Genomic DNA, 24,904 nt, shown 5'->3' with positions numbered 1-24,904 from the left:
CCTTTATTTTAACCTTGAAGTCACACGTCAAGAACTGTGGGTGTTTCAGAACTCACATTTGCACGTTACCATTTTCTGATCACTTTTTATTGTCACAGCACCTGAGTCACACACTTGAATTCAAAAAATTGTCTGTTACAGTCTTTCAGCGTCAATATATACAGAATATCAAGAGTCAGTGTCGAGCAAGGTCAAATAATTTCTTCACTTTTGGCATTCCTGGAGTTCAGGATTGGTGGGGGCTTCTGCATGTCGGGAATTCAGTGGGATGCTAGTAACAGAGCAGCTGACTTCACCGAATTTTTGATCACATTCTTGCGACTTAATGCTGTATGCACTGAGTGACAATGCCTGTCTGTACTGAAGTCAGACGATTTGTTTGTGTCTGTTTCAGTGTAGCTTTGCTGAGGAAATATATGAATCTACTTCATTTGTGATTTACGGTATTTTGTCCCAGTGTTGAAATACAAACCTACTGTATAATATAACATGTAGAATTAGTGCTTTTGTTTTGTGACAAAAATAAATCTTTTTGTTGGGATTTATTGGTCCTTTTTGAAGGAGGAAGAGCCGATCTAAGGCCTCAGATTTTGTAGAAATTTCCTGCAAACAAAACAGATAAAATATTATTTATTTTCAGTTGTTTTCTGTTTTTTTACGGACAGAATTTCCAAGAAAAACACAGTTAACCGAGTGAAAAACATAGTTTTTATGCAACCGTGCCAGCATTAGCCATGGCGTTATGTTGTTGGATTGTCCATCTGTCTGTCCATATGCATGTATGTCCATCCCATTCTCGAGAATGCGATATCTAAAAATGTCTTGAGGGAATTTCTTCAAATTTGGCAATTTGTTGGTCAAAGGTCACAGTGACCTCACAAAACATGTTTTTGGCCATACCTCAAGAATTCAAACGCTTAGGCATACAACCGCGTGGTGGTAAGTTCAGTTTACGCTTGTGCTCTTTTGGTTTTGCACATTAGTTTATCATGCATTTTAAAGTTCTGACAAAACTTACCCAACTACATTCGTCAGATTGGGATCTAAGTAGATCTCGTCATGGCGATATCCAAGGTTTGCACTGTAGGAGATCATTTCAACCTGAACATCTCTGTTATATTCTTTCTTAGCCTGGAGTGATATCTCATGCAGCTGGAGATAGAGAAAAAAGCAAAATAATTCAGCAAAGAGGCAGCAACATCCACTAGAAAATGATCAAAACACACAAAGACATACTGTACCTTCACACCCATGTGATAGGGAACAATGTGGTCGTCCTCTGCATGCAGGAGAAGAAGTGGGCTGGTCAAGACCTTTAAACTGTGGAGATGTTTTCACAGTCAGAGATAGATTAGCTAAATACAAAATCTATTTTGTACCATTTTATCATATTCTTTTGCATGCTGCATTTATTTAAAGATGGAAAAGGTTGCAAACCCTGCAAGATTGATAAACCAAGAAGAATAAGAGCCACAAATTAAGCACTTAAAAAAGAGGAACTTACTTTTTATTGTTATCAAACACAATGTTGTTCATATCCAATATGTTCCACAGCAAACTCTCGAATCCCGGAAGGAACATGTACATCTGGTGGGAAGAAAAACAGGGTAAAAGCTGAGTAGAAATATTTTGCAATTTCCTGTGTCCTTAAACAATAAAAACACAAATACCTGCAGAATAGAAATAAGTATTGGGTTTAAAATCGTGAATTTCAAATGAGTGATGATAGTGTGGGGACAGTATGGGTATGAGTATGGGTACAGAAAGTGATAGAAGTGAGCCTTTTCACTATTTATCAACAATAAGTGATTTTACCATGGTAAACATGTCTTAATATCTGTATCTAAGAAGAAATATTTACATTTAAGGCCTTACTACTGTATTTATTTGATTTGGTCTAATTGTGAATCTTCATTAAGTCATATGAACATGATTTCATTGGTTTAAATCCAAATTTGACTTTTGTGTATTATTTCACCTTTCTTTTCCCATTGTTTCCTGTTTGCCTTCTTGTCTTTTTAAGACTGTTTTAAGATTATTTTTTGGCTTTATCATGTTTAGGACAGCCTTAGTGTGAAAGGGGAGAGAGGGGATGACATGCAGCAAAAGGCCGCAGGTTGGAGTCAACCAGGTGAGCTACTGTGTGCCCCCCAGTCTCTGTACTGAATCAGCTGTCTAATTAAAAATGTCCTGTATTTTTTTTTTATTATTTCCCCAACATTTGCAGTTTAAAAAATGTTGTTCTCTTTGTATTTATGTGCTTTTTTGAAACAAAAGCAAATTTAAACAGCTGTGTTTTCATGGATCGGTAAACACCCTGAGGAGCTGAGAGCTGACAAAAAAATGTAACAACTGGCCTCACCTTTGTGAGCGGATGGTTGGTTGCGACTTCTCCTAATCTTGTGAATGCTCCTTCAAGGATCAAAGCATCAACAACAGACCCTGATAATAAAGACAAAAATGATTAAAAACACGATTAAAAAATATACCGTATAAAAATGATATGCAGAAAATTAATAATAATGAAATTCAGCATACAGTTTGTGATTTTCAGTGCATTTTTTAAAAGTTATTTGCCCTTGCCATTGAAGGGACCGGCACACACACACACACACATACACACACGGGTGTTTTGAGTTATTCTGGCTGATTATTGGACATCTGCAAACTAACAAAAAAGTGAGAGAGATGCCAATCAAACAGCCTTTACATGCCCTCAAAGACTTAAGAGATCTAATCAGCCAAAGTGATTAAAATCCCCTATGTTAATCCAGGGCCTTTTAAAGGCAAAAACTCACCTTCCTCTTGTAATTTCACTGCAGTATTTGTTGCCACCCTACAAGAAAACAAAAGAAGAGTATGTGCTACACATTTCTTATATTTCAGTTGGCGTCATGGGTAATGGATGTCACTGTTTATTGAAACTCACCCAGATCCGAGCGAGTGTCCCCACAGATAGACAGGACCTCCGCTGCTGCGTTTCTTTACCCAGTGGAAAACATGGAGGGCGTCAGTGGTCAGTCCAGCTTCACTTGGCTCCCCAGTAGAGTCTCCAAAACCTAAATTAGAAGACATACCAACCCTCAAAATCATGAATGTTTCCAGATAACATTGTATAGTCATTAACAGGATAATACATCAGTAATATACTCTGTTGTAAACGTGGAAAGACTACCAATTTAAACCCTTTTGTGATATTGACATTGACTTCCTTACTCATTTAAGAAAATAATAACAATAATGACAATCAACTTTTATTTTATTCTGGCCAATATAAGGAAAAGTACTGAAGTGATGACCCTTCCCTTTTGTTACAAACTGGGCTTTCACAATCACTAAAAGTGACAAAATACAGAATTTACCAGAACGTATTGCTATAATGGGACATCCAAAAGGCACTGGCACAAAATGTTAGTCCCAAAAAAATTCACAACCTTGATAAAAGTGCCAATGAAACCCATAAGGGCTTTTTATGTAAAAGCATATGGAGTTTATTTTGAGGGTGGTCTTTGAGAACAAGTTCATTTTTTTTCTTATTTTCATATTTCAAGGAAGGATACCATATAATTACATATTGTTATAATATTAAATAAGGAAACATTTCATGCTTAACGTGTTATAGGGGGTCTGAATGAATAATTAAATTTTGTTGTCATTTTGAATTGTTGTTATTTTTGCAAAAATAGTCACTTATAGACAAACGTACAGTATGTTTCCGTTACCAAATGGTTGGAGTAAATTTGTCCCTTTTAAACCTCTTCATGAAAACCGTTTTAAAAAAATTAAATGATATTAATTTGGGATCTGAAAGAAATATGTTTATAAGTTTATAAAATTAGGAAAATTCAGGACCCCAAAAAGGGATTATGGGTCATATTTAGCAGAAATATTATCACTTGAAAGAGCAGCATTAAACATTTTACCTCTGTAGTCAAAAGAGACGACATGGTACCCTGCAGCACTTAAAATCTGCAACACACAAAAATCTGAATTTAATCTTAAATCCAAACTGTTCATCAAACCTGGAAAATGCTTTCAAACAGGAACCGTACCTTCACCAGCTCCACTCTGTGATTTATGGCCCTGCAGAAATGATATGAGAGCAATGAATAGAGACAAACAGGACTCTTTTACTCCAGCCCACAAACGTTGTGTTCGTTGTGCCTGTGGATAAGCCCAGGGGCCTGAGCAGTCATGTGATACCCACTAGACTCCATTAGGATCAATTCGAGGGTCCCTATCCTCACCTGGTCCCTGTGTTGCCGTGGAGATAGATAATAACAGGATGGCCGTCTCCCAGAGTTTCCCAGTACCACTCAGGGCTTCTCCCTGCGGCCTCCTCCCATTGGCTGGCAGGGAGCGTGTGCCTATGAGACACAAAGATAGAGAGCGAGAGAGGAGAAAGAAAAACAAATCTGCTTGTGTTATCAGATCTACAGTAGGGTTCCTTTGAGTGGTCTCGTGCAGATTAATGACTAAATTGTGGTCCTTTGTCCTCAGGAGCCACCTGTACCGAATATGCACGTGCTCGAGGTATTTTCAAGTACTGATGCATTTCAAAGGACAAAACAGCGACCCAAAAACGACCTACCAGACGCCCACTGAGACCCCCTCCTCCGTGTCGAGGTAGAAGTTGCATGTGTGGTTCAGCACGTCTTCAGGTCTGCTGAGATCCACAAAGAATGGAAACCTTACTGCAGCAGGCAAGAAAACACAAGGTCAGTACTGATTTTTGTATTTCAGTAGTATATTATCATGCGCCATAATCTATAACACCACACAGTAATGCATCATCATATTGTAACGTATTTATCAAATTGTGTCATATCATATTGCATTTTATTGTATCATTGTATGTTTTGTAGGTGAATTATACGAAATACTATCTTATGATTTCACAGGACATACATGAATTCTAGTGCGTCACTTATTGTAGGAATATGTACAATTAACAAACATGGCTTATTAGAGCTTTTCTTAACAGTGGGACACTGTATTGAGCCACAATTTGATGATTTTATTCATAATTTGGAATGCATTTGCTATTTGAACATTTGTAGGTATTTATGGGTTATCTTTACACAACTAAATCCGTATAACGTTCACAATAACGTTGATAATAGCATGCTATAACATAAAATAGCATACATCTCACTGCAACTACAACACATAACTTGGTCCACAGGCTATTTCATATTAATACAATTTATGTTTCTGCACAGATATTAAAATAAGAATATCCAAATACATATTATATATATCACTTTCACAAAGTAACCACCACAGTGTGTATGACCCATATGGTTACCTCTCCTCTGACTGTACATCAGAAAAGCTCTCTGAACAGGAAACACAAATTACTTACTCAAGTGGGAATATACGACATGTCCCACTATCCAGGGGAACAGGTAGATGATGACAGGCACTGAGGCGTAGACAGTGATCAGAAATATCACCGCTCTCTTCATTCCTGCCTCAAGTGAATTTACTTCCTGTCTGCAACAACAAAAACAGTGTGTTCCCTTTTCCTTAATTCAGCCGTGAAGTCAGGGAGAATCCAGCTGAGCTCTGACAATATGACTGTTGTGAAATACAGAGAAAAAAGAGGTCAACGTTCAACTGAATCTAACCATCTCCTCTGCTGCAGTTGGTTCACATTTAATACAGTTATTCAAACACTGCAAGCAACGAACACACCAGCTGACAGGTCACGTGTGTTTAACGTCACCACAGTCCAATACAAGGCATTGTGGGCGTTGAAGTTCTTTGACGTAGTAGCGGTAGCAGCACAGTACCACATGTAAAAATACTTTGTTGATTCGGTCATTAAAAAGTTAAATCAAGTTAAAGCAAGTAATTATTATTTTAAAAATGCAAATTAAGCACCAGTTACGTCCTCATAATACAGAATGGTCTGTAATAGTGTATTATTAGTATATATTATATTACTGGATTACTATTATTGATGCACTGATGGAGTTTATTTCAAGTACTTTATACTTTAAAGTAATGTAACCTTTTGAAAATGTAGTAAATTTGCTTGATTTCTTTTAAAAATATGAGAAGAGGGATTGAGCAATGAAAGAAGTAACCCAAAAATTGACCAGAAATTTAGTGAAAAGTACATGAAAATTACCAGAAAATTTTAAAGAATTGGAAAATTAAAACAAAACAAGCAAATGACCCAGAAAAGTGCATTAAAATGACAATAATTTTGTTCAATAATTTTAAATATAGTTTTTCACTATTTTTTTTCACCATACATCTGAAAGCAACACAACAGCAGTGATGTTACTCCAGGTTTCAAAGGGTTAATGCAGTGCATATTTGACATGTTAATTATGTTTTGTGTGTAAACTCCTAATCAACCTTTAAATGGCTGAAGTACAGTTAATACAAAATGTACTTAGAGACACTCCAGATTAAAAGTTTTATAATAGCGCACCCTACTGACCATCCAGTGCACTTTTACCCAGGATTTGGTGACAAGAGCACATTTCCAAAAAAAAAAGGTCCAGTGACCTAAAATTGACACCAAAGAAGGAAGATGAAAAGCTTTTCTAAAGTTATATTTGTTGTCTTCAGTCAAATGATCAAACTCAGTAAAGTTTGTCATGTTTTAAGGAAGGTGCCTACAGTTTTATGTGAAATATTTGATGTTTTGAGTAAACACTGGTCTGAATTTTGTATTGCATAATACATTGTTTAGAGTGTACACACTGTGCTCTGACACCTGAGACCACATATTTTTCCTCTGCATGCAAGATTGTGCAAAACATAGAGGTAGCTTTCTTTTCATGTTACTTTCTTCCTCTACTCCACCACATTTCAGAGGGTAATGTGCACTTTTTACTCCATTACAATTACCCAACAGGTTTAGTAACTAATTACATTGTTTTTGCATACAACACACTCGCTGCCGCTGTCGGAGATCCACGCTGACTGAGATCCGCGCCGCCAACCTCTGTGTCAGAGATCCGCGCTGTCGGAGATCCGCGCTGCTCCACTCTGTTTGTCTCATTTTGCTGCTTTCAGACAATCAGCTGTTTCATCCGACAATGCCACGCCATCATCAAATTCTACAACCAAAGTAAATTTTTTAAAATTTATTTTAAACTGTAGGTCAAATTGTATGGTTGTATTACTTGATATGTAAATAACTCAGAACTTATTGAGACCCTTTCCTTTTCCTTATTTATTTCATACTACATGCACTTTTTTGAGTGGTGGTCCTTATAGCTAATTAAATGTACATTTAGTGACATGTTATGAAACACCAATAAATAACATTTTTGAGGGATAAAAAAAACTTTGTAATTTCCTATTTACGCATCAATTACTCAAGTTATGTTAAAAAGTCAAAATAATAAAAACTTTTTTTCTACGGGGTCTCATGGGGATAAACTCATGTGGCACTGAGTAAGTGTGCAGGCGTTATCTTTTTCCTCATGAACAATTTGTGATGTTACAATTACATAACATAACGGTCCACTAACACCGAGATGAACATTTTATTATCTTTTAAAACAGGGAGGTATCATATTAATTTGGCCGTGTTAGCGTGCTCCACAGGGGGCGGGACTGTGTCCAGTCAGCCCGTCGCAGGCTGCCTGTCACCGCCCCTTCCTCTACCAGCCGCTTTTCAAAATCCGCTACGAGCCCACAGGAGGATGATACACAGCCGAGGACACAAAGCGACCACCAAGCCCTCTGGAAATAAAACAACAAACCCCTCAAAAACCCACTTTATCTACAAGCTAACGACTCATATAACTTATCCATCTGGAGATTTATACCTGCGAGGGAGCCGCGACACGAGCACAAGAGACGTGCTGCAAAAGTTTATTTATACCCGCCTTTAAGTTAGCGTAAATATCCAAAATTCAGCTGAAAAAGGAGCCAACTATCGTCCAAGTTCGGAGACTTTGGTGAGTTTTTTTGGCTAACAATGTCGATACTGTTCCTTCTCTGATTTTCATAGTTTTAACATAAAACATTTAAGGATGAAGATGGAGCCAACGGCAATCCCGACAAACTGTTTCCTCCTCACATGCCTGTCGGTAACTTAGCCGGGTTAGCATAGCTCATCTCTGTGAGTTTCCTCTTTGACTAGTTTAGCTTTTTAGCTAAACCGCTTCATAGTTATGTTTATTATACCCATAACTGACTTTAAAGTGCACTCAGGTGAAGTTAAGCTGCAGTCAAGCATTACAGGGGCAACTTTTGACGCTGTTTCCAGTCACTGATGCTAGAGGAGATTTATTTATTCATAACTGGACACATGAACCAATGCGATTTAACATTTGATATTGGTCTTTCTTGTCATATTTTACTGCACTTTTATTGTGAAGAGGGTTTATAGCTGATATGATAATCACAAGTTTTTGGTTGTTAAAAACTTAGTTTTTTAACTGTTTTGTATGTGATATGGTGCATTGGGAATAGTTTATTTTGAACTTAAACATTGTTTTCACATCCCAGACAAACAACTGTGATAGATACTTGACTGTGGAAAAGTTTAAAAATGATCTCACCACATTATTTTTTACTTTAACATGGAGTAATTAAAAAGAGTTGTTTTGTTTTGAATCATAAAACCACTAAAAATAATATTTGCTCTTATTTCATCAGCTCAGAGATGAAAGTGTTGACAGTGAGTAGATTTGCAGTCACATGCCAGGTGCACCTTTGGCAAACAGGGCAAAAATAGCATTTTCTAAGGTCTCATCAGTCGCTTTTTGCAATGCTGTGTTCAAAGTTTATACACTTTTTTTGTGTCTGTGTAAAGCTATGCAAAAGTAAATAGAAATGCAATATGGTTTTTGGCTTTTTGTTGGGGTCAAGTACAAAAAGATTCACAAAAAATCATAAAAATTGCAGAAATAAAGCAATTGCAGGACCTAGTGACGGTTTCATTCCTACAGGATTGATGAACATAATAAATATACAATATATGCATTCATATGCTTAATCAGAAATTAGACTATTTTTCATTAGATATTCCCAAAATGTTCAATGAAAACGTCTTCGCTCCAATCACATTTTGTAAGCTTTATATATAGTTCTTATAGTAAATTCAGATTTAGAAGGTTTTCAGATACAAGGAATTTTCTTTTGTGTTTTGGTGCATATTTAAGGTGAATGTATTGAGATTGTGAAGTTACAAATGTATTATTGCTGCAGTTTATAAGAAAGTTTTCTTCATGGTGTGATTCTTTCTCTCTAGTTTGCTTAGAAATATGCAAGAAACTGGAGTTTATTGAATTGTCATCATCTCCTATGCCTGTACAAGTATTGAACTTTTTAGTTTTTCCAGATTTGACATCTGTTAGTGATAATTAGCAGTGAAAGTGCATGGTGGGATGGTGTGAAGGATTAACCTTTTTCTTGTGACCTGGACAAGTGATTCTTTGGCTGCAGCAGCTGTCAAACCTCGGCCACCATGAGCCACTGTGGCTGAGCCGAGCTGGAGGACTACCGGGATAATTGGCTCAGAGGCTGCTTGGAAAATGCAAACTGAATCAGTGCGACAAAACAAGCAAAGTGTGAGGAGGGAAACTTAGTGAGATAATTTAGATAAGGTCAGGCCAGTGTTCTTTTCCTTCAGTTTTAATACATTTGTTTTGATGTCTTCTTTTTTTCCCATCATTATAGCTTTAGACAAACTGCCGTGCTGCTGAGCCATGATTTTCTTGCATTTCATAAGCTGCTAAAAAGTGCAGATGCAGAATACTGATTTGGTTTTTGTCTCTATTGTCTGTGGTGAATGGGAACCCCAAGTCTGGGGTGTGGGGGACACCTGGCCGAGCACTCGATGATCTCGCTGAGAGCAGCTGGAAAGGCAGGGGTCAGGAGGAGGGTGCTCTTTGTATTTTAACTCATCAGATATATAATTGCACACTCTTCAAACTTCAGTTCACAAGGTCATATACACAACATTTCTGCAATTCTTATGATGGAACAAAGTTTAGTTCAGCTCTTTTTCATCCCACAAGAAGAAATTATTCTTGCAGCACGACAAACACTTAAAAACATGAAACTTAAACTCTGTAGAAACACTAAAGGTGTTAAAGTGCTGTGATATGTACGCAGTTCAGAATAAGACAAAAAACAAAGGGTGTATCATAAAAGCTGCAACACAAAGAATAAAGATGTAAAAAAAATAAAGTGCTTAGCTTTGAAGGAAACAAAGAGGCAGTAAGATGTGCAGTCAGTAAATGAAAAAAAGATCCTAAACAAGACGCCTTATTTGTTCATCGTACAGGGAGAGATTTAAGCTTAAACAAAAGAAAATACTGGATTAAGCACAAAAAGAGTTCATGATACAGGTTCACATATACATTGAAGCAGGGTAATTAAAAGTGCAATAATACAAGTTGAAAGAAATATGGCGAAAGCTGAAAAATATGAAGTAGGGGCACATTATAAACATACGACTGATGCCAGCAGTCCAAGTATTCATGTAGCGTGCAGAAATGTGTTGTAACAGTCAGACATACAATTTGTGGAAAGTAAAAATAGAAGTAGGTGAATGTTTTACTGTGCTCAGCTCTGTATTGCTATTTCCAGTCATGTTAACTGACATTATTCCTTAAGCTTCAGGTGGCTGACCTGAGCTGTTGCGTCTATGAGTTATGTCAGTGCTTAAATTAGTCAGACTCCATCTTTTCTATTTTTGTGATGCATGATTACCTCTTGCATTCGTCTTTCATACAAAAATGATCAGAATTCATAGTTTGCGTTTCCTTCGTTGTTTGAGACAGACATGGCTTAATTGTGCTGTTCTGGACTCCAGACCTCTGTTTTTGGGGACACAAATGGGGTTTGCTCTCTGTCAAATGGTTCACATTGTTTCTTAATTACAGCAATGATGCATCCAAACAGAAAGTGTAACAACTTTGTCCGTGTCTTTGTAACTGATTCTGCCCGCCACTGAGTGTTGGCTCGAGGCTTTTGTTGTGACCTTCCCAATTAGTTTGTGGCTTCTTGTTCCACTTGGTTCAGAGCCACTTTGGTGTCTCTGTCCTTCATCTTTATCACCAGTGTGAATTATTTCATGGAGCATTCAGTCTTAAAAACCTCAAACATGTTGCTTGTTATCATTTTTATCATTATTAACCCTCACATTTTGATATTATATTCATTGACACTATCTATAACAAATGCATTTAAATGCATCAAACTGCCTATACAAGATGAATTCCCCCTTTCACATGTGCATCAGATTGAACTACATGAAACAACCAAGCTAAAGGCTTTGAAAGAGAGTCATGGTCAGTGTCAGACTTGGCCGCGTCTATCAATTTACCTGATTGTCTAATCATTCTAATTGGATTAGCCAAAGCCTCCACCACAAATGACGCTGGAGCGGTGTGTGTTGGTGGCTCAGTCGCTCAGCGACAGTCACAAATGAAGGAGCTGTTAGGGACGCATGCTGTTGAGATAGATGTTTCCACCCTGTTTGTGAGTATTAACGGTGACTGAATATATCATGCTGTTAGACTGAACAGATTTTGACCTCTTGTTTTGATTTTTTGCGAATGCCTGAAGTTCTGGTGTTTTTGGATGGACACATCAGCTAAAATCGAAGGAAAGTCTTATATAAAACCAGGATTTTCCTTCCTTGTCTTTCAGGGCAGGGTGCTGTCCTGTGGGATGGATGACACCCAGGAGCAGGACCAGTACGAGGAGCGCCTAAAAGAAGTTTTTAACAGTTTTGATGCCAGCGGCTCTGGCTCGCTGTGTGTGGATGAGCTGTCTGACCTCTGCCAGTCGCTGCACCTGGACGATGCTACACCTGCTCTTCTCCACACACTGCTGCAGAGCCAGGACCGCCTCACTGCCAGGGTGAGTTTATTCATCAGCCACTTCAAAAAAGCTGTTTTAGGGATATCCCAGTCCCCTTTTTTACTCTCAGTCCCATTGATTATTGACTGTAAATAAAGTAAAAGTGACTAAATAAAGTAAAAGACAAACCTCTTTTTAATGTTTTTGGTCTCGTCGATGTCCTGAAGGAATGTCTCTGTCCCCGCGTGTGTTCTCCAGTGTTAGCCGCTTTGGTGCAGCCTTGCCTGAGTTACCTGAATGAACTGCATCCTGCTGAGTGTTTATTTTGGTCATTGTGACATCTTTTGGGCTGATTACGCATTTACTGCATTTGCAGTGGCGTGGTGGGTGTGGTTGTAGTAAGCTCTGCACCATATCTGTCTCTGCTGCGAACAGAGCGGAGAAACACCACGCGCTTTATTGAAAACAAAATGCGAGACTCTCACACTGAGCTGCTCTTAACTTCAGTAAATAAACGGCCTTGTGGTGCATTTTTCCAATCATAGTGTTTGATGTTTCACCGCAGGTGGAGAGACAGCAGAGTTGAAGAGTTGACACCCAGTGTTGCTCTGCGTGAAAGTAAAAACAACTGACATAAAACAAATGATTTGAAGCCCAATATAGCTGACACCGATAAGTTAAAAAAAAAATATGCCTTAATCAAATCGGGACATCCCTGGTTTGTTTTTGTCCTACAGGCATGTTATGCTTTACAGTATTTTGCTCTGAAAAGTTGTATTTGCAGGAAAATATAGTTTTTTTCTGATGCACATGTGAGTCGTCCCTGTGCAAAGAATTCTTTGCATCCTTTGAATTTGGCAGACGCCTGCATTGAGCCACTCCAGCTCTCAGGTCTTTGTGTCTCTGGGCTTTTTGGTGCTTTGTTAGCCGTCTTGTTGAGGAGAAAATGTGCCCCCATCAGCCCTGATCCCAGGTGTCTGTCGTCAGGACAACAGAGCCAGATAATCACCATCCACAGATGCATTTCTTTAAGGGTGCTCCATGTGGAAATGTATGAAAAAGAAACGACACTGGTCTAATCTGTGCAAGTGGATTTCAGGTTGTGTACAATGGATTGCACACTTAGAGGATTTCAAGTTTTTATCTTTTCAGAGTAAAACAGAGGGATGACACTGAGCCAAACTGCTTACCTCCACACTTTTGCATCAAGTTGGGTTTGTATATAAGCGTGTGGACAGACGGATGTCTATTGTCTAGCGTGTGTGTGTGTGGGCGGGGTAAAAGCTAGCAGAGGGCAAGCGAACTGATTGCCTAGCCATGGCATCCAACAATAAAGTCAAAAAAGAAAACCCCCTACCTAAAGCCGGCAGCCGCCAGCCTCGGCACACAAAGAAAATCAGCATATTCAGGGTTAGCAGCTGTTGATTCTTGAAGTGTGACCTCTCTGCTTCTGCTCAGCAAACCCTCCTCCACCCAGACACCCAGGGACACCCAGCCTCCACCCGGCACATGGGGAATATTACATCCAGTCTGAGGAATTTCATAAACTTTTGCTCCACATGCTAAGCATTGCTGGCATTTCCTCACATTTATGTAACTACTTCTGTACTTCTTCATTCTCGTTTCAGGTTGACTTCAACCAGTTCAAGAATGCACTGATTCTGGTGTTGTCATCAACTATTGAGCCACCACCAGCAGAACAGGAGACCTTGTCGAAACCAGGTAAAGTCTTGATTCTCATGTTTTCACAGAAATCGCATGCAAATATCTTTAAAACAGATGCAACACCTGCCTGAAAACATGCACAAAGCATGAGGCCGTATCATTAACCTAATCTGTGATTTAGTGTCAGTTAAATATTGAACTTTAACGACACTCTCTCCGCTTAACAAGCCAGCCAAGTGTAGAAGGTGATTGTGAAGGCTGAAGGAGTGGAACAGCCCACATGCTGATTCAGCTGTAAATCTACATACAGAGGCTCAGAGCCAAAAGCGCAGGTTCAAAGCCAATTAACCGGCAGTTGAACTATTTACACCATCATGGCTGGACCACTGGCATGGTTTGTGTGTTTGTTTGTTTTTATGTAACTAACGTAAAGAATGTTAGTTTTATAATGATCAATTTCTTGGAAACAGACACTAAAAAATTTAAACACAGTGTGTCCCCTGGACAGTAAATCGTCATCATAGCCATATATATATATATATATATATATATATATATATATATATATATATATATATATATATATATATATATATATACATGTATATGTGTGAATTTCAGCACATTTTCGGAACCTAAAATTCTAATGTTGTTGTTTGTCGGTGGTCCTCAGGACCTCTGAGCCGTGTAGTCAGGCCACAGTAGCATCCAGAGCAGGGGATGTGATCTGGTGGGCATGCAGGTGTCTGTGCCGACCTCCGGAAAAAAAAACAGACACATCACCGACAATGTGATAACATCATTCAAAACAAGTTTTTTTTACTGGTTTCCATGACAAGAAATACATTCAAAACAAACAGAGTCACGCAGCGCCACTCTTTATGTGATTTCACCACAGAGTTGTTGTTCACAATGTAGTATTATTAGAAAAAAGGATGCATCAACAGTAAGTTTACTGCATCATTTCAGTTTTGCCGTTGATGAAGTCTGTCCAACCTGCAGTTTGGTTCAAACAAATGGAAACTTTAAAAAGATTCTGCAGTTACCACTTTTGGAGAAGTTGTCACTTTTGGAGAAGTAGATGCTGCAGGCTGCAGCATGTATTAGTCATTGATCAGTTGTTCTTTCTGTTTTTAATAATAACCTTTGTTCTGCATGCCTTCTTATGATATTTTTAAATGCTGTGGATGTAATGATAATTCCCCTTTTTTGATCTTGTCATTGCTTCTCGTCAGAATCTCCAGAGATCCAACCAAAGTTCGTGAAGGGCAGTAAACGTTACGGCCGCCGCTCCACACCGGAGTTCATCGAGCCTATTTCAGACTTCTCTGAAGTTGCAAACACAAACCCGGCGGAGGGGGAGGAGGATCAGGAGGACAACTATGACTCAGCTGTTCCCCGGAAGCGTGAGGTAAAAGGCTAAGGCTGATGTTCTCTGATTTTTTTCCAGCACCGATCTGAACCTCCAGACACTCGGATGCCGTCCTTATCACCTCCTGTCCTTGTATGTGCTGTGCTTCTCGGCGACACAGGCCGTCAGCGAGCCGTTATTCTTAGCTAATCAGCTTAGTGGCACGCAGGGCAGGTCCTGAAATGTAATATAGACACTCAAACGCAGGAATCACAAGGCCCTGTACATTGCATAACAACGCAGCACTGTCTGTAAATAACACTGGGAGCATAATTACTGTTTAATAAGCCTGCAGTAGTCAAGATGTAACTGCAGTGTTTGTGTAACGTCACACACAGTCGTCGATTTAATGTGTCATCGTACGCTTCTGTGTAAGTGTTGAACTTTGCCCTGAGTGTATATTCTTGCTGCGATGTGGTCGTCAAGCCAACAGCACAGTGATTTAGGAATTTACATCATCATATTGAAACAGATCAGAGCTGTCAGCAGATAAGGAGAGTCGTTGTGTTTATGGTCGTCAGGGTTGCCAGGGTTGCTGTCAGGTCCTTTTTCTTTATTTAAGATTGAAAGCAGGTGTCTCCCATTGTCTGCACTGAACATTAGTGGCTTGACTGGGACGTGTGTCTGTGTCGCAGAGTTGTAAAGCATTAGTTCAGTCACAGCTGAACACTCTGCATGGTTCCTCTGGTTGATCTTCTAGATCCTTTTCTTGGATTATCCGGCTCTCACTGCTGACAAGGAGAGTTGTTTGACATATGTAGAGAGGTCTAATCTCATACTTTGTGCGTCTGTGGCCTGCAATGGAAATTAGGGTGAGAAATGTACAGTAATCCCAGCAAGAGGTCCCATTTTGTACTGAAAATCTATTTAGCTATTAAGGCTGGGCAATATATAAATATTATATTGTTATCATTTATGAGACAAGATATCTTTTTTTTTTTCTTTTCCTGGTTTTTATGACTGCATGACAGTAAAGTGATGAAATTTTCTGGATTCATTAGACTGTCGTATTATTTGCCTTTACCCCCTTAGTTATTATATCCACATTACTGGTGATTATTTTTCAAATTCTCATTGTGAAAATATTTTGTGAAAGTCAACCTAAAGTCAACCCTACAATATCGTAACAATATTGTGATATTTGCTTAAAAATGTCATGATATTTTATTTTCTCCATATTGCCCAGCCTTATTGGCTGTAATGTAGACGATTTGTCTCCTTTTATAGCATTTTAAATTGCATGTCTTTGGACATCTTACTGACTAGGGCTGCATGATACTGGAAAAAAGTGGCGTTGTGATTTTCATAAGATGACTTTAATTGCTTTGAAAAAAAACAATTATTCTAGAATTAATGGTGTTATTTTGTTGGGGAGTACATCTGCATAGAAATTAAAAATAATAATAAGAGCTGAAAAATGACTTTTCTGTGGGCGAGGAGGGGGGATAAGGTAGTTTAATACACTGTTTGACTCATATTCAATCAATCCAGGCTGAAGTCAATGATCTAACATGTTACATTTATAATGCATGTTGCTGACCCTAAAATAAGGGGGCTCCCTTATGTTGCTTCCCTCCTGTTCCTTGCTCTTTCTCAGGTAGTGGTTGACTACTAGTGCGCCGTGTTTTAGTTGTTTACCATACAGAATTATTCTGTAGATTAACAGTAGTTTTAACGTTACCTTTCCAGCTTCACAACTTTGGACTGTAGTTGAGAGACCTCCGGTTTCTTTAGGCTAACTCAGTTAGCTTTAGACTGGCTTGCAGCTTTTATAGTCTTGTGTTCTGACAAATAGAGCTATTTAGTTACAGTATTTTTGTTCACAAGTAGGAGAGTCTCACTCTTCTTGTCTTAAAGGGGTAGACCTAGCTGGTAACATTAGTTATGAGAAATTAGAACCATGCCAGTTTTCCTTTTGTTACAAACAGCAAAAAAAATGTGTAGCGTGACGTCTTTTAACATTGCATGTCCTGTGAAGTGACTATTGCTCACGCACACATTGCAGTGTTCATGCTGAAACTATATATTGTGCAGCCATATGACCTACTAAACCATTAATTGATTAAAGAAAAAAACATAGATAACCAGAATAATGGCTAAATTCAGCTGTAAGTTTAGGATTTACTGACTCCCATGGCCTTTGGACACCAGGTTGATTTTTCAAACTAATGGACGTGCAGGCATAAATGTGCTGCAGCAGAATAAATCACAGCAAAGAAAAGTCTCCGACTGGTCACCAAAATGGTATAATGATGTCCAGCTCAGCTTGTGCGCGGATGGATGTGTTAATATTCTGCGTATTGTCCGTGCTCCTGCCTGCCTGCGTCAAGACAAACACTATTCGAGACATTGAAGTGAAGCGTGTCTCAGCATTGACTAATCTAGGTTGCAACAATGCTACAATGTCCGGCCTGGGGACCAGCAGATGGGGATGGGTCAGGGGGGCTCCGCCACAGAGACTGCAGGCCCGGTGCGTTGGGAGGAGGAGGGTGCAGGACTGTGACAGAGGAACAATGAGCCCCCACTACCCCCACCCTCTGGGATGCCTATACACCATGTATCAAAACGCCTCTCGCAGGATCCCATCTGTTCTTCATTCCCTCACTGTTTGCTTCTCAGACAATAGATAGTCACGCTGGGCTCGGCCACATAAACCCCTCCTCCTTTTATATTTTTCTTGACAAGCACTAAAAAACATAACTGAGTTTACACTGAAGTCTTTAAACTCACATTAGAATTTTGATTTTAAACAGCAAAATATTTTTTTGGTTGCAAATAAACATTTTTTTCTGAGTGAGCAGTCTGATTTTTTCTTATTTATGTCATTTTAAGTTGAAGTTATGTAAGTTAAGTTTTAAAATGTTGGACATTGGCATGGATAGTATATTATTAGCATGTTTAAAGTTGAGGAAAGAAAATATAGAGAAGTATGATTGTCCTTGACACATTTTCTCTGTGGTGATTTGCACACTGACCGTCCCTGATGCCCTCGTGTCGTCACAAAAGCTCTTTTGTGCTTTTTGTTGGATTCTGCTGCCCCCACTTTGCAGCCAGACTCAACCTCACGAAATTTAAAAACATGTTTGAACTCATAAACAGCTGATTGTCACATGAGAAAATCAGCCTGCAGAGTTTTAATGTGGTAATTTTTCTCACAAATGAGTTTCTGTAATTTAGATCTTTTACAGAAACATGTTGGCAGGTCACATTATGCTTGCTTCTTTGTGATACTAATTTCTGTGTGTTTTGGTCTCTAACAGCGCTATGCTCATGAAACAAGCACAGAGGAGTACGAGGCAGAGGGTATGTCACATTCGCTGTATTTTCAGTTAATTCGTTTTATAGAAGTTTGTGGCTGAATGATCACAGTCTGTCTCATGTTGTGTGTAGGTCAGATGCATCTCTGGAACCCCGATGAGCCGAGTACACCTCGGGGATCCATCCGCCCTCTGTCCTCCTGTTTAGAGGAGAGACTGCGTGAAGCCTGTGACGAGCTGCAGATATCATGGGACGGATGTGCTGCTCACACCGAACTGCTCGCTCTTTGTGAACACCTGGGCCTGGAGGTAAGATTAAAAGTGAATAGAGTGACTGTTTAAAAGTTTTCAAATCACTGTTTAATAAAACCACTCTGCATTTCTCTCTGACTCAGTGACACACAATTTAAAATACATTTTTGCAACAAAAGTCTTGTGAAGAGTTCACACAGGTCCTTGAATCCTTTAAAGTTTATGAAACTGAGGAAAAAAAGCCTTACCTTTTTTTTTTTTTTTAAATAGGTAAAAATACACGTAAATAGGCACGGATCATTGAAATTGCTTGAATTTCTATATTTTGTGCAAGAATAGAAATTTAAGTTCTTATAAATGTTTTTTTTTTAACTTATCATTAGTAAAAAAAGGCTATATTCATCTATCTGCATGTGCCCTCTGCAGTTGCTTCATTGTTTCACCTGCACCAGCTAATGTTGCTACTTCAAACATTAATTTATTTTTCAGATAAATATGGATGCACTCCAGAGTCTAACTGGTGATGGAGTGATGAATGTTCAGGAGTTTGTTTCCAGCGTTGTAAGCCTCAACAAACCTCCCACGCCGTCCGCCTCCACGCCGTACAGACAGCTGAAACGACACCTCTCCACTCAGGTATTTGTTTACTGAGCTTGACGAGGTAACTAGATGCGGAGCAGTTCCCTTGTTGTCAGTATATTTGCTTTTGTTTTATCTGTGCACGCTTTATTGAAGAAAATATAACCATGCAGTAAACAAATTAACGGTTGCCAAAAACATGTTTATTTGTAGTTTCTCTCTCATAGAATCATTGAAATTTATGTCTCAGGTTGCATTTGAATTTTGGAGATTAACTCAGTTTTCTCCAGTAAAAACCCAAACTTTTCCCCCCGTACAGCCTTTTGATGAGGGAGGCCGCAGAATAGCCACTCCCTCTGCCCTGACCAGCACCATCGGCATGCGTCTCTTCTCCACCCTCGATGACGGAAGCGGTTTCACTCCGGTCGAATACATCCTGGATGCCTGGATAGAAGAGGGAATAGAAAACAGCATTGAGATCCTGCAGGTAATTATTCTGCTAATTGTGACTGTGGCCTTTAGTGTTAATTATTATCAGTATTTCAGATTCATGAATTTCTTTAATTTGTACATTTTGACACACAAGTTTGATTAGGTCATCCACTGCAAGCCTAATAAATGGCAAGCAGCATTGTCTGTAGCGTGATAGGTTAAAAAATATATTTGTGAGTTTCTTCTCATGAAATTACAAGTAAAAGTAAAAGTAAAAGTAATTTTGCAGAATATTCAAGTTTTTATTGCATAAATCTACAACTTTAATCTCTGAGTTTTTTTCTTGGGATATTACCCCATCCCCTGGCTCCATACTTTTACATTTTTTATTAATTTATACTTAATGGCCCTAATACACTGTCTGAGGCAGCTGATGACAGAAAGTTTGTCATTTTTTTTGTATTTACTCTATGATTCAAATAAGTAAATGCTTTTCTAGCATTTTTCAAAAAGACAAATGAAAGATTTATATTATTATTAATATTATTATTATTATTATTATTATTTCTTGCAGGCTTTAAATTTTGACCTAGATGGAAAACTGAGCCTCAGTGATCTCACTTTGGCTCTTGAGAATGAGCTGCTCATGACTAAGAATGGGATTCACCAAGCAGCGCTGGCGAGTTTCAAAGCTGAGATCAGATATCTTCTGTGAGTATGAGTCACCAATGCAGCTTATTCTCATATTAATGCTCTTCATTTGTATTTGATAAAAACATTTTGTGCAAATACATTTTGAAACTGTTAGTCTGAAATAACATCTGTAGCATTATAGTTGGTTGGTTCCTGTCGTCCTGTGTCATAGATAAATCTTTGTATAATCATTGGTCGTTTTTTTCTTTTGTCAGGGAGCGTGTCGACAGAGAACTCAGAGAGAAAGAGAAAATCCGATCTGACCTGGAAAAAGCAGAGAAACTAAAAACTCAACTTGCCGCCGAAGTGGATGAGCGTCACTCTGCCATCGAGCACATGAACAACCTCAATCTCAGGTAATTTACCCCTCACATTTCACCTGTCCCCTTTTGCTTCTCCAACTTTTATAACAGCAAAAGGCCTCAATCCATTTAAGGTGTACAGAATAATTTTAATCATGTTTAATAGACTCTTCTTTCTTCCGTACATCTCAGGCCTCATTCCTGAGTTAGAATTTAAGGATAAAAAATAAAGCAGGGTTATAGCTGTCACAATTTATCTTCTAGTTTATTCATTAGGACAGCAGCTGTTCAGAATTAGTTTTCTATACTTTCATGTTACATTTCCTCATATATATGCTACATTTTATTTATTTAACCATAATAACCTGCTAAACTCAAAGTCAGAGAGTCGGTGTTATAGTGTTCTTTGTCAGCATTACACTCTGTTTGTTGTCTGTGTGCCTAAATGTCTACAGGAAGCTGGACCAGGAGCACAAAGAGAAGCTCACAGCAGTGCGATCGGAGCTGATGAAGGAGATGGACCAGATGCAGCAGCAGGCCGACGTGCAGCGTAAAGAACTGGAAGCAGAGGTTGAAAAGATCAGAGAGGACGAATCTTTTCTCAGGGACCACCTTTCCATCTCTGTGAAGGTACCACGACTGTGTTTAGATGAGTTTTGATACTGTTTATCGAAGCATAAATCACTCACTGATGAACCTTTACATGGCCTCATTTTTCTTACCAAACATTTCATAATTATCATGATCATTATACAAAATGAAAAGATAAAAATTAATTTTAAACATATGTTGACAGTATCTTTTTTTTTTTTTTTTTTTTAGGAAAACAGACGCCTTGAAATGGAGTTGCTGGACACCACTGAAAAACTAGTGGAGGCACAAAACCAAAATACAAAACTCCAGACAAGTTTGGACAATGTTATGAAAGAAAAGGTAAAAAAGATATATTATAAATTTTGTCCATTATTTCAATACTGATTTTCTCTATTCAAACATTTGTTGTCATTGTTTGTTGTGGTGTTTATCCGCCTGCTTTTTGTGTTAATGATTTTTTTTCCCGTGTTCTCTCTTTCCTCTTCTGCCTTCCTTTCTTTAGTTTGGAGACCTGGATCCCGGCAGTGCAGACTTTCTCCTTCAAGAGGAGCGCATTAAAGAAATACGCCGCGGCTACGAAGCTCAGTACAGGGTAAACGCATGTCCATACATGAACAGACCTGTAGTGGTGACAGTGATTTTGTCTTTACAGACTTGATGTCAAATGCATGTTTAACTTGTGCTTTCCTTCGGTAGGAGCTGCAGGATCGTATTGATGAGCTGCAGTCCGAGTTACAGGAGTTTCACAGTCTTGGACGAGTTCATCAGCCGTGCCACAAACCTCTCTCTGAAGAGCTGGAGAGTAAAAGCCCCGGCATGGAGTCTGATCCAGGTAATTAATAATTACATCATACATATATACACACATACAGCCCCTAGAGAGCTAATTAGAGAGTCCTAACTACATCTGTTCATGACAACAATCAGTACATAAACATTCTGCATAGAAACGAGGAGACGTTATGTGAAATGTCACTAGCTGAACCCATTTCTGACTTTTTGCAGGCATCGGTTCAGAGGAGGTTCAGCCCTTCAGCATGAGCCTGGAGGCAGAGATGATGCTGGAGCAGCTGAAGGAGCAACACCTTCAGGAAATGGAGGACTTGCGAAACCAGCTGGAAAGCAAAGTTAGTGTCACACATACGTGAGGGATAATGTCAGACATGGAGGCCATTAATTCCTTATTACGGGCATCTCAAATAGCATTATCCAGTTTATACTTTGGTCACTTTCCAAAGAAAAAAAGAGGACCCTTATTTTATATTTTCATGCATTTTAAAATTAAAATCTGTGGGTTTTTTTTTCCTAAGCCATAACTTCGTTTCCCTGGTAACATCTGAGGGTTTACCAAATCCCTGGAACAATCATCACCGCCCCAAAAGATTCTTACAGGAAGACAACGCGAATGTCAACGGGAGACATTTCTAGTCCACAAAGCTCATACAACCCTTTGGCTCAGACATTAGCCAGAAAGCTGATGTTTTTCTAGCATGATTCAAAGTCAATAACATTGCATACGGTTGACAGACAGTAAATATAATTTGACATTATGTTTAAAAACAAGACTAGCAAGCTATCCAGCCATGTCACAGTCCCCAAATCAATATTGATCATGAACAAACATTACGCCTTATTTAACATATGAAAATAAGCTCTGTGGCAACAAACATGTATGATATTTACATCTTTTGTTTAGCAAGATAATCTTCACAAATAACGCCACTTTTATAAAATTTGAAGCCTCAGTGCAATCACCTAAAGTAAAAAGCTCACATTAGGCTTTAAACAAACTGCACCACAGCCGCATGACTTAACGTTAATAATACAGCGGGGCTGTGAAGCTGTGTTCGGCTTGATGATGTTCTGTAGTCTCATTTAACCATTTATTACCAACCACCTTGTTTTAAGACACATAAAACCTTTAAAGTTCACCGTGGGGTATTTACTGAAGTATTTTATGTTGTATAATGAAACATGAAAGTCCTCAGCCTGTGTTGAACACAGACCTTATCTCGAGGGAACCTGGAGTGCTGAAATGCAAACTTATTTCCGGGTTTTAGGACTCATTCTTGGGGCACTTTATATCAAAAATTAAATGACACCCTGCGGCCAATCAGAAGCAAGCATTTACCAAATGTATTAATTGTACATTGGGTTTTTTTTTTTTCATTTTTTTTCATTCATATTAAAAAAAACTAGACCCAGGAGGAACTGGGATACATATCTATGTAATACCAATATTGTGAATAGAGTCAATATACTGTATGGCATTTTGGTCATAGATATGTACTGTTTAATTGGTCTGTAAATGGTCTTATTAGCTTCGTTTACCTGAAATAAAGACTGCAAACAGGAGAAACAGCTTGCTATTTAACAGCTGGTTGTTGGATTTTGGTATGTTTGAACAGAGCAAGGCTAGCTGTTTCTGAGTTTCCAGCCTTTATTATAAGTTAACTGGCTGCTGGCTGTAGCTTTACATTTAGCATACAAATATGAGGTGATATGGATCTTCTTATCTGTATGTTGTCTGAAACAGGTCTTTCTTGAGAAGGAGACCCCGTGTCTCAATGAGATTAGCTGTATAAAGAAAAGTTAAATAAATAAATAATGCATTCCTACAAACAAAAAAGTTAAACTGTTAATTTAATTCCTCTTCATTCTTTATATCACCACAGATCAATGAATTTGATAAGATGGTGGGAAAGCAGAGGGCAAGTCATGAAGAACAGAAGGCTGCCTTAACCCTCCAGTACCAGCAGGAGATCCAGGTTTTGAGGGAGGAGATGGCCAGCATTCGGAGCCACAGAGAGGAGCTCCAGAAGCAGCTGGAGCGGGCTGAGCTGGAGCGGACTTCTCTGGAGCAGAAGCAGGCCGAGGAGAGAGAGGAGCTCGAGAATCTGCAAGAGGAGGAAGTGGGAACTCTCAGACAACAGCTGCTGGAGGCCCACACCTACACTGCAGACCTGGAGGAGCAGCTGAAGACCCTCGAAGCCCAGCAGGCAGAGACGGACGAAAACCTCGCCAATGAGATGGAGGAGCTGAGGAAACAACACACAAATGAGATTATGAAGCTGGAAGAAGAGCATGTAGAGCTCTGTGAAGCCAAACTGGAAGAGGAGGGAAATAAACTGCAGGAAGAAAAGGCTGAGTTGGAGAGGAGATTGTTCGGTGATTGGGAAAGGGAGAAGGAGCTATTGCAGCAGAGCCATGAGGAGGATCTGAAGGCCAGACTAGAGGAGGCAAAGGTTAGGTTTGAGGAGGAGCGTGAGGAGATTGTGCAGAGGCTGACAGCGCAGTGGCAGAAAGAGAGGGCTCAGCTGGACGAGCAGAATAATGAGTCCCTGCAGGTGGTGCTGGAGGAAGAGATGTTGAGACTTGTCCGGGAGCAAGAGGAGAAGGAGGCCAAGCTCAGGGAGCAGTGGGAGAGCGAGCGAGCCCAACTCCAGGAGCGTCAGGAGGAGGCTCTGCTCGAAAGAGGGCTTCAAGAAAGGTTGCAGGTACAGGAGATGTTTGAGCAGAGGGAGAAGAAGATGAAGGAGGAGTGGGAGAGGGAGAGACTGCAGCTGGAGGAGGATTACGAAGGGATGGTCCAGGACAGGCTGAATGAGGAGAGGGAGAAGCTTGAGACTGAGAGAGAGGAGGAGGAGAAGAGAGTAGAGCGCTTGATGGCAGAGGAGAGGGCTCATCTAGAGGAGAGCCACCGGGAAGCCATGAAGGAGCTGACTGACAGACACAATGAAGAGAGGGACACTCTCAGCAGCATGTTGGACAAACTACAGGAGGACATCGCTCAGGAGAGGTGAGATATTTGAGATTTTGATCAGTAAAACTTGGTTTGTCTTTAACATGCATCCTCTTCAAATGATCTAGGCCTGTCACGATGATCAAAAAAATAAAATAAAACACTTCAAAGACGATCCAAAAAAAGTCTT

At 39.3% G+C, this 24,904-nt stretch overlaps 2 protein-coding genes across 5 annotated transcripts in view; one reads left to right on the top strand and one right to left on the bottom strand.

The window, feature by feature from the left end:
* Positions 1-68: 68 nt before the first annotated feature.
* LOC121954059 (lysophosphatidylserine lipase ABHD12-like) lies at positions 69-5,705 on the bottom strand. Its single transcript, XM_042501382.2, has 12 exons — positions 5,366-5,705; positions 4,592-4,694; positions 4,248-4,367; positions 4,053-4,083; positions 3,924-3,969; positions 2,930-3,059; positions 2,799-2,836; positions 2,363-2,442; positions 1,505-1,587; positions 1,242-1,320; positions 1,019-1,152; positions 69-603 (listed from the first exon to the last, which is right to left on the bottom strand). Exons 1-12 carry the CDS (start codon positions 5,466-5,468, stop codon positions 576-578), a joined length of 975 nt encoding a protein of 324 aa, XP_042357316.1. The 5' UTR covers positions 5,469-5,705; the 3' UTR covers positions 69-575.
* Positions 1,997-24,904, top strand: part of nin (ninein (GSK3B interacting protein)) — a 37,784-nt gene continuing 14,876 nt past the window's right edge. For 2 of the 4 annotated variants that reach the window (XM_088087594.1, XM_042501023.2), the window contains exons 1-16: positions 11,410-11,463; positions 11,635-11,847; positions 13,416-13,509; positions 14,688-14,863; positions 18,124-18,166; positions 18,254-18,429; positions 18,862-19,008; positions 19,271-19,438; positions 19,958-20,094; positions 20,292-20,432; positions 20,834-21,008; positions 21,201-21,311; positions 21,475-21,564; positions 21,669-21,804; positions 21,978-22,099; positions 23,648-24,771. In XM_088087594.1, coding sequence (XP_087943720.1) covers positions 11,410-11,463; positions 11,635-11,847; positions 13,416-13,509; positions 14,688-14,863; positions 18,124-18,166; positions 18,254-18,429; positions 18,862-19,008; positions 19,271-19,438; positions 19,958-20,094; positions 20,292-20,432; positions 20,834-21,008; positions 21,201-21,311; positions 21,475-21,564; positions 21,669-21,804; positions 21,978-22,099; positions 23,648-24,771 — 3,107 coding nt within the window. Of the gene's footprint in view, positions 2,132-4,500; positions 4,719-7,591; positions 7,929-11,409; positions 11,464-11,634; positions 11,848-13,415; positions 13,510-14,687; positions 14,864-18,123; positions 18,167-18,253; positions 18,430-18,861; positions 19,009-19,270; positions 19,439-19,957; positions 20,095-20,291; positions 20,433-20,833; positions 21,009-21,200; positions 21,312-21,474; positions 21,565-21,668; positions 21,805-21,977; positions 22,100-23,647; positions 24,772-24,904 lie in introns of those variants that run through there. The other 2 variants (XM_088087592.1, XM_088087593.1) reach the window with 2 other exon arrangements.

Source organism: Plectropomus leopardus, chromosome 14, assembly GCF_026936395.1.
Source record: "Plectropomus leopardus strain MGB_pleo_1.0 chromosome 14, ASM2693639v1, whole genome shotgun sequence".
In the NCBI taxonomy this organism is placed as follows: Eukaryota; Metazoa; Chordata; class Actinopteri; order Perciformes; family Serranidae; genus Plectropomus; species Plectropomus leopardus.
This window is presented reverse-complemented; position numbering and strand designations above follow the sequence as displayed.